General features: G+C 42.6%; 1 protein-coding gene across 2 annotated transcripts in view; it reads left to right on the top strand.

Annotated features, from left to right (window-relative positions):
• LAX1 (lymphocyte transmembrane adaptor 1) overlaps positions 1 to 2,936 on the top strand; it is a 13,124-nt gene extending 10,188 nt beyond the window's left edge. For both annotated transcript variants that reach the window (XM_008584248.1, XM_008584246.1), the window contains 2 exons: positions 55 to 134; positions 1,927 to 2,936. In XM_008584248.1, coding sequence (XP_008582470.1) covers positions 55 to 134; positions 1,927 to 2,799 — 953 coding nt within the window. In that variant the 3' untranslated portion in view covers positions 2,800 to 2,936. The remainder of the gene's footprint in view (positions 1 to 54; positions 135 to 1,926) is intronic.
• The last annotated feature ends 7,232 nt before the right edge of the window (positions 2,937 to 10,168 follow it).

The following is a 10,168-nucleotide window of genomic DNA, read 5'->3' on the forward strand; positions in this document are numbered from 1 at the left end:
AAGCACTCAGAGGATTGGCTAACTGTCTTCAAGATTCATTCTCTGTCCTTTCAGGGAGACATCAGTCAAGGAGTATCCGTATTGTCAGTACTGAGAGCCTCCTCTCCAGAAATTCTGACAGTGCTGATCATGTGGTAAGAGTCATATGAAAAGACCTTTGGAACACTGACATGTCTCTGGCAGGACTGATGGGAAAGAGTTCCAGGGCTCGGATCTGGTTTCACCATAAACAAACGGCATGTCCTTTGGCACTCACCCCGTGGTCCTATTAATAAATTGGGAAGACTAGCCTCAGGACCTCCCTACTGCCCAAGAAGAAAAATTAAGATAGGACAGGAGCAAGCTCTTGGGGTTTTAAGAAAGGCAGCAGGGCACTTAAATACTCAAACTCATGATGATAGAACTGAAATTGTTTTAACAAAGACATGACAATTCACTTACCCAGGTGAGTGGTGTTCCCTTCTAAGTAATCACCTCAGGGAGCGATGCTCTTGGTGTGCAAAACACACTTCAAACCCTACTCTGGGAATTACTTCTAGGGCCGCTATCGAATTGTTTCAATTCTCCTCAGTAGCAGAAATATCCATTAGTCATTCAGCACCGCAGCTGATGTTGAAAGTGTCGATCATACAGGGGATAATGTCTGAGGGACTACTTTGAAGATCAAGGTGCTGATTTTCATAGATGAGTTGTTGCTTCTTTGTTACACTTCAGTGCCTTTGGTTTGTGGTCATCCTTGGGTAAGCGTGGTGGCACCGCTGGTGAGGACTCTGTTGTTACCCAGCCTCTCATTACCCAGAGGTTTGGGTTCAACTACAATGCAGGCACCTCAATGTCACTGCCTTTGTTTCCTCTTCCTCCCACTCCTTGGGTCACACTTCCTGGGGTAAGTCTGAGTGATTGATAAAGGGCAGGTGGAGGAAACTTTATTGACAAAGTGATTCCAGGACCTTGTGGGCCCTGAGGGGATTTTGCCTTTAGAGCTTAGGTGCCAAACTGTCTTATGCCCACAGACATGTTTGGCTTGGACTCTGGAGTTTGAAGAACATTTTTAATCAGTTGGCAACATTTAAAAATTGAAGACATTTTACATTGCAAGTCCAAATATCCAGCTTTTGTTAAAAATTCTTAAGTTCTGTAAATATCAGACCAGCATGCCTAAATGTCAATAATCAGCTGAGCTGGTGTGTCAGCTGTCTCTTTAATAATCGTAGTAAGCATTTTTTTTAGTGTTTTCTATGTGCCAGGAGTGATTCTAAACACTTGATAGGTAGCAATCCACTTACTCCTCACAAAAACCTATGCCTAAATGACAATAATCAGCTGAGCTGGTGTGTCAGCTGTCTCTTTAATAATCGTGGTAAGCAATTTTTTTTAGTGTTTTCCATGTGCCAGGAGTGATTCTAAACACTTGATAGGTAGCAATCCACTTACTCCTCACAAAAACCTTATCATGTAGATATTATGATCATCTTCCTTTTATAAATTGGGAAATGAAGGCACTGAGAGATTAGGTAGAGTGCTCAGACTCGTCCAGCATAAGGTGGTTGCACCCTCAGTCTAAATCTAAGCCTCTATCTCTAGCCACCGTGCTATCCTGCCTCTCAGTGTGCTCTGAGGAGCCAGGCTCTCTCCAGTTTATACCACTTCCCTCACCCCCACTCCCTATTGAGCCTCACACTGTGTCCAAAAACCAGTTACAATTTACCATCACATTTACAGTATTTTTCTCTTACACTCAGCCCACTTCATTCATACCTACCTGACACCCAGAGCCTGGCAGTTTGAGACACCTGACTCGGAGCTTTTCTCCAAGGTGGAGAACTGAGTAAAGGAGCTATGATGGCGTTACTGTGCAGGAAGAAGAAAGGCTTTTTCTGTATTTCTGCCTTCATCCTGTCACTGACTTTCTCTTCTTCCTTCTAGACCTCCCAAGCAGGAAATGACCTCCAGGTGCATAGAGCCCATATCCATGCCATGGGGTACACAGTAGGTGTCTATGACAATGCCACGGTGCCCCAGATGTGTGCACACTACATCAATGCCAGAGCCTCCAGAGACTGCTCCAGCATTTCTTCAGAGGATTCACATGATTACGTCAATGTCCCCACAGCAGAAGAGACTGCTGAGACTCTAGCTTCTTCCAATAGTCCCCTCAGAAATCTCCTTGTTCTTCCAAGTGCCCAAGAGCTGGAGTTTACTGAGGAAAGAGACAAGGACTGTGGGGCTGCCAGTGACTGCACTAGTTTTTGGTCTCCAGGAACTGAGGGCAGTGATTCAGTCAGTGATGGTGAAGGTTCCTCTCAGACCTCGAATGACTATGTCAACATGAGGTTGGATCTCAGGGCCGTCCAGCAGAAGCAGTCCTGGGTGGATTTTCAATGCCACAGAGATTATGAAAATTTCTCACCAGCAGATCCCAATGGAAGCCAGCAGCAGGCTGAGGAGGAAGTGACATCCTCAAAAACAGACAATGTGAAGGGCAAGATAGATGGTTCAGACACCCACATCCAGCCTGTCACAAGGAAGTTCTTGGCTTCGGGGGATTATGTGGCCTTTCAGCCATCCACACAGAGTGAGAACAGTCAGGTGAAACATGGAGAGGAGATGTCAAATGACGATTCTAACGACTATGAGAATGTGCTAGCTGCCAAGTCAGGATGCAGGAACTCTGAGCAGGAGCCTGGCAATCAGCTCCCTCCTGATGAAGTAAGACCCAGCTGCCCTACTGCAAAGCCATGTGGAGTGGTCTATCCTGCTGGAACTTTAGCCACTGCAGAGTTTAGTAAAGACCCTTGACCACCTTACTACTTCAATGGATTCACTTGCTTAGGCTAAAAAGAGGCTGAGATGAGTAGGGAGCTAAGAGGCTGCACAAAAGCAGAGGTTTGGGAAAGCCAGAAAGGGATTTTTCCCAAGCAGGGTGCTGCTATCTTTCATACCAGCCTAAGAATATTTGCTGAAACTGCCTTATAGAACTCTTAGGAAATAAAAAATGGGATAGTATTTTAGTGCACAGTGAAAGTATGAAGTAGTCTAAAATCATTACATTCACTAATAGCAGCAGGCTGCAAAGCAAATACCAGCCTAAGAATATTTGCTGAAACTGCCTTATAGAACTCTTAGGAAATAAAAAATGGGATAGTATTTTAGTGCTCAGTGAAAGTATGAAGTAGTCTAAAATCATTACATTCACTAATAGCAGCAGGCTGCAAAGCAAAAGTACACATTATCTTGTAATCCAATCCAGAGGCCAAAAGAAAGGAAGAAGTTGGGGTGCAATGGGGTGGGCGATTTCCGTTTTAAAAGGAATGTGTACAACTAAATATTCGTGACATGCAGGAACTCTCACTTGTTGCTGATTGCCGAGCATAACAGCCATTTTAACTGGCAATTTCTTATAAGCACATATTTATCATATGACCCAGTCATTTCACTACTAGGAATCAATCCAAGTGAATTGATAACTTATGTTCACACAAAAACCCCACACATGACTGTTTATAGCAGCTTCATTCATAATTGCCAAAAGCTAGAAATAACCCAGATATCCTTCAGCAGGTGAATGTGTTTATCCATATTCAACAAGTAAAAAAGGAATGAACTATTGGTTCGCACAACAACATGGACAAATCTCAAATGCACTTTGCTAAGTGGAAGACGCTAGACCTATAAGTCTACACATTGTATGGTTCCATTTACATGACATTCTGGAAAAGGCAACATTATAGGAAAATAGATCAGTTGCCAAGTTTGGAGAAAGGAGAGGAGTTACTACAAAGGGGCTGTACAAGGGAATTTTTAGGATGATGGGGCTGTTCCGTATGGTACTGTGGTGGTAGGTATGTGACTTTATGCATTTGTCAAAACACAAAGAACTGTACACCACGAAGAGGGACTTCTATTGTATGCAAATTTTAAAAAATTAACCAGACTGTCAGGAGAACCCAGGATGGTATGCAGATTGTAACAAATGAATCTAATTGTATTACAAACGTATTACATACCCTCACTGAGGGGAGTGAAGGGGACAGGAACTGACCTAATTAACTTTGGGAAACAATGTTTTGGCCTGAAACAGTAAGATAAAGACACACAAAAAATGTTCATAAACACTGTACTCCAAAACCACAATTCTGAAACTCTTTTAAACGTATACTAGAGTTGAACAAATAGGTAGATATCGATTGTAAATTAAGGAGAGGCAGGTTACTCCTGGTCAGAGATAGGCGTGATGAATAAGCAAGGAGGAATGGCGGTGCTGGATTAGAATTGGACATACAACTTAAACTCATGTTTATTTTAATACATGTACATACACATCAATAGAGAAATATAGGGCCGGCCCGGTGGCGCACTGCGCTAGTGCGCCGCTTGGGAAGCGCGGCGGCGCTCCCACCGAGGGTTCGGATCCCACATACAGACCGGTTCCCGCTCACTGGCTGAGCGAGGCGTCGGGGCAACATCAAGGGTTGCGATCCTGTTGCCGGTCCCGGTCCGGTACAGGGGCGACACTGAGGGTTGCGATCCGTTGCTGGACATGGAAAAAGACAAAAAAAAAAAAAAAATAGAGAAATATAGAAAGCAAGCAAGCAAGAGGAAAACAAACAAACAAAGAACAAAGCAAGCAAGCAAGCAAACAAGCAAGCAAGCAAGAGGGTTGGCTGGTTAGCTCACTTGGGAGAACATGGTGCTGGTAACACCAAGGTCATGAGTTTGGATCCCAGAACTGGCCAGCCACCAAAAAAAGAAAGAAAGAAGTATGTGTATGTCTGTGTGTACATGGGCTAGGATACAACCAGGGAACTTCAAAAAGTTTGTGGAAAAGTAGAATTAAAAATAATGTGAATCTATGAACTTTTTGAAGTTCTCTTGTACATATGTTTCCTAGTTCTGTCCACTGAGAGTACCTGAAAGCAAGGACACCCCATCAGCAATGAACACACTTAGCATTCAAATCTTGGTTCCTAAATACCACTCTCCAATAAAAGGAACCAGAGCTCCTTGGAGAAATGAGTAGTTCTATGGCTGAGGCAAGGAAAATACAGGACGAGCTTGAGCTTCTTGTAGAAATGGAAAGAAAAGAAAACGAGAGAGAGAGAGAGATGAGGGTATGTCAAAAGGAGACAACTGAAAGAGCTCTCAGAGGCAAAGCTGGAACAACTTGAGCAATAAAAATAGTTACAATATTGAGTAATGATGCAGAAAACAAAATAAATATCCGTTAGTCTGTACCAATGGTTGAATAAATGAATAAAATGGAGGAAAAGGATAAATCTTCCTTACAGAGGAATTCCAAATAATATATGTAGAAAGAATGAGAAAAATACTAGGCTACTTCAAAAAGTTTGTGGAAAACTGGAATTAAGAGATAGTATAAATCTTTTCATGACCTTTTTGAAGTACGCTTGTAGAAAATCACTGAAGAAACACTGCAGATAAATACAGTGATAAAGGCTAAAATTAGTAAGTGACACTCTCAGGAGAAACAAGATAGTTGCATAGTCTCAAAGAGTCTGCCTCATTATATTTATTCATTACTGTGGTGGTTTTAACACATGTCCACAAATTATTTGATACTTCCCCTGGAGATTATTTCCCTTGTCCTTTATTGTGGGCTCGATTTAGTGACTCTCTTCTATTGAATATAATAGGGAAAGGGGAAAATAGTAAATTTACAGTGCAGAAACTTGGCAGATACCACCTTAACCAAGTGACCAAGGTTAACCCATCATTTATAAGTCATGTTGCTATCATGTGGCCCCTAATTTGATCAAGAGTACCACCTCTGTGGTATTCCCCCAAATCCATAACCCCAGTCTTATCATCAGAAAACCCAAATTGAATGGCAATGCACAAATACCTAAGAAGAACTCTTCAAAGTGTCAAGGTCCTGAAAGACAAGGAAAACTGAGAAACGTCACAGATAGAGGGAGACTAAGGAGACATGATGACTAACTGCAATATGGTGCTTCGGATTGGATCCTGGACAAGCAAAGGGAAAAATTGGTAAAACTCCAAAATGCCCATATTTTCATTATAGTAGTGTACGAATGTTAATTCCTTCATTCTATAACTAGACCATGATTATGTAAGGTGTTAACATTAGGGGAAGTTGAGTGAAGGGTATATGGGAACTCTGTACTGTCTTTGCAACTCTTCTGTAAATCTAAAATTATTTCAAAATAAAAAATACTTTTAAAACATGGGCAAAGGTGGGAGTGAAGACATCTAGGTTTATTCCACTTGAATAAATGTGAGCCATTCTATGCCTTTGTTCCTTCTTCTGCAAAATGGATATAAATAAAGCACATGCTTGTAGAGTTGTTCTTGGTATTTGTATTCTGCTTTGTTTTGTTAACATATATGTCTGGTCAATCAATCTGCAATCACTTTGCCTGCTAGAAAATATATTTAAGTCCCTCGTATTCACCCTGGCTCTTAGCAGGAGGCCCAAGATAAGGGCAAGTTATTGATAATTAATGACTGATGATGTGGTTTCAATGGATATACTTATATCATAAAATGTTGAACGAGAGTGAGGCTTTTTCTTTTGCTAAGGAATTGAGGGGCTGGCTGGTAATCTCAGTTGGCTATCAGCATGGTGCTGAGAACACTAAGGTCCAGGGTTTATCCCTATACTGGCCAGCTGCAAAAACAAAACAAAATAAAACAAACAAATAAACAAAAAAGGAATTGAGACTATGGCCCAAAGCTGAGCACTAAAGATGTAAAATACCCCACATTCTGAATTCAGAGAGCAATCAGCTGTTAGGGGTCAGCCGACCCCCCTCAGGGATTCCTGGCAGGGGGAACTGGTCCTACCATGAGCTGCCCTCCACCTCACAGCATCCCTGTTCCACAGAAGAGGGCTGAGAGGTGACTGAGGCTGGTCAAGAAAAGGAGAAAGAGGAAAGTGTTGGCAGAACTAAGACAGAGATGGCTGTGGCAAGGACAGGTGTGTTACCAGGGGAAGGAGAATGGGCCTGGAGCATCTTGTGACACCTCTGCAATAGGGTGCCAAGGCATGGGGCCCCTAGCATGACTTTACAAGGTGTAGACTATCTGAGGTGGCCTTGCAAGCTCCTGGGTGGGATCACAGCAGTTTGCTGCAGGATTGTAGCTCACCCGCCTTTGATAACTGTACTGTGGGTAGATTGCTTCAGGGCTCTCAGATTCCACCCTGTGGTAATAAAAAATATTTGGCTTTTGTCCCTGGTTCCTGGCACACAAGTGCTAAAACTCTTGGAATTTCTGGAGCAAAAGAGTATCTGTTGTATGCTAATGAGATGGCTGGGGGCTGGGGGCCCCTAGATATCATCAGGATGGGGGCTGGTCACCAGAAAGACCAACCCTGTGATTAGAGTGTTGGAACTTTCAGTCCCACCTTACCCCAACCTCCAGAGGGGAGAGACACTGAAGATTGAGTTAATAGCCAATAGCCAATGATTTAATCAATCATGCCTTTGTGATGAAACCCCCACAAAAACCCCTAAACATGAGGTTCCAAGAGTTTCTGGGTTGGTGAACACATCCCAGTTTTGGGAGGGTGGCATGCCCAAAGAGGGCATGGAAGGAAGCTCCATGCCCCTTCCCACAGCACCTTGCCTTATGCATCTCTTCCACTTGGCTGTTATTGAGTTGTCTCTTATAATAAATGGGTAATAATAAGTAAAGGGCTTTCCTGAGTTCTGTCATTCTAGTGAATTATCAAACCTGAGGGTGGGTTGTGGAACCCCTCAATTTGTAGCTGGTTGCTCAGAAGTACAGGTGGCAACCTGGGACCTGCAACCAGCATCTGAAGTAAGTGCGGTCTTGTGGAACTGAGCCTTTTAACCAGTGGGGTCTGTACTAAATCCGGGTAGTTACTGTCAGAATTGAATTGAATTGTTGGACACCCAATTGGTGTCCAGAGACTTGGAGAACTGGCTGGTGTGGAAAAATAACCCAAGTATTTGGTGTCAGAGGTGTTGAGACTGAAAACAGACCATTACCCCACGAGTGGCCAGCGTTTACATTTATACCACACAGATGGCACCGTGACAGTCTGGTATGATGGCTAGTCAGGGTTAGCCAAGGTGGTAACAAGCACAGAGAAGGGACAGCAACCTCATTTAGTCAAGTAAGGAGAGACTCGCATCGGATCTAAGAAGGAATCTTAAATGGACAGCACAAAATCTTTAAAACTGCCATGACAGAATTCTCATAACTAAGAGGGGATGAAAAATTATGGGATCTAAATTGGAGGTCGTTAAGAGAGCTATCACCTAGTAATAAAGGGAGGTACAACCTATCTGTTGGGGGAAGGTTCTAGAAAAAACTAAGCCAGCTCATGTTTATACCCTGGGTTGGACACCTCAATAAGCCAGTTACACTTATATACATTGTCCCAACTTGAGAATGTCAATAAATTGTGGATTGTCTCATATAAGATAGGAAACTTTTCTGTTCATATTTCTGAGAATTTTTACAAATTAATCAATGAAAGACTTTATTATTATTATCATTAAATTATAATTCTTTCTTTCTGTATAGTTTTGTTTTCTCACATTGGTTGCCAGGAAATTTTGAATAATTGTCCCACCTCCTGTGCTTGACAATGCTAAATACGAGGTAATTCCTTCAAGATTAGGACAGGATAAAAAATAGATATAAAGATAACTAATCCATTGTGATTCCTTAATTAGTTAAACATAGTGAATTAGTCATTCACACTTACATTACGTTGGTTGTGTCCTCATTCAGAATACTGTTCAGTATGAAATACAGTGGTTTGCTAAGTCCCCTCCTTCCCTCTGCAAGGCCTCATCCTCTGTGCTGTCCCCCAGCATCTGTCCTCCCTGTGCACTCTTAAGGTATCGTGAGGCTTTATCGCCACTTCTGGTTTTCCTCTGGGCTGAGGGCCTATTCTGACTTGCACATACTTCCAGAAACTCTAAGCCGGTGTCCTACTCTCCTGGAGTTAGAGGAAAATGGATATAGACAGGCCTCCCTCTTCTCTTGCCAACCATTGCCTTCGGCGTTCCTAGCTCTAGGCTGGGAAGCTAAATGTTCATTTCTATCCTGCAGGGTTAGGATCATTTCAGAAGAATATGACAATGTAGCCATAACTTTAACCTTTTCTTCCTCTCCCAGATGTTCCTTTGACTCTCTACTGGAAATGGGAGGAAGCTGAGGCCCTTCACAAGTGAGCAATTTCCCATGCAGGGCCAGCTTCGTGGTCATGCCACCTGTGCTACAGCACAGAGCCTGGCACTCTGAAGGGCCCCACACTTGGTTTACTGTTCTCTTGTCACTATCTTGGAATTCTTAACTTTGAAAGAAATTCTTATCTTTGAACTTGTGTTTTGTAAATGAAGTCTGTTGGGACAATGGAGAATGCACAAAGGCACGCACAGTACGCTTGCCCATCGCTCACTGCCTCGCATTCATGTACAGCAATTGCATTGCCCTATGAGTGGAGAATTCTGGTGGAACCATGACCTCTGGAAGTTTAGCAAGACTCAGAGTGAACACAAGGTAAGTTGTTGTGTCTACTGCTGAGTAAACAGGGACAGCAACAATACCTAGGAGGGATGCTTTTGGTTCACACCAGAACTTCAAGACTCAGAGTGAACACAAGGTAAGTTGTTGTGTCTACAGCTGAGTAAACAGGGACAGCAACAATACCTAGGAGGGATGCTTTTGGTTCACACCAGAACTTGCTTTGAATAAAAGAAAGAAGGCGATGGTGTCCTAAGAAACACAAATGACAAGGAAACCTATCATATTCTTTCTTACTTATGTTACTTCCCTATATTAGTTAACCACTTATGCTGAAGATAATGGCATGGCAGGAAAGGGAAAAAAGGACAACCCATAGTTCCTTTTCCTTTCAGTCTCCCCTTACTCATCAGTAAGTCAGAGGTAGATAGGTTTGGTAGAATGCATCAAGATGTGGAGTAAGAACAGTTGAGATAGTTTTGCACAGTTTTTCCACTGTTCTGGTAAGAATGAAATACAGTCAATTCTTGTTATTTGTGATAGTTATATTCTAGAAGATCACCAAGGACACTGAATTAGCAAAACATTGCCCCTGGGGAAATACAGGGTTAGGGTCTGTCCAGAGCCTCTGGTCACAATTTTTTAGTCAATTGATCAATACATGCCTTGTTTTATGTGTGTTTCT

Source organism: Galeopterus variegatus, unplaced genomic scaffold, assembly GCF_000696425.1.
Source record: "Galeopterus variegatus unplaced genomic scaffold, G_variegatus-3.0.2 Scaffold3189, whole genome shotgun sequence".
Taxonomy (NCBI): domain Eukaryota; kingdom Metazoa; phylum Chordata; class Mammalia; order Dermoptera; family Cynocephalidae; genus Galeopterus; species Galeopterus variegatus.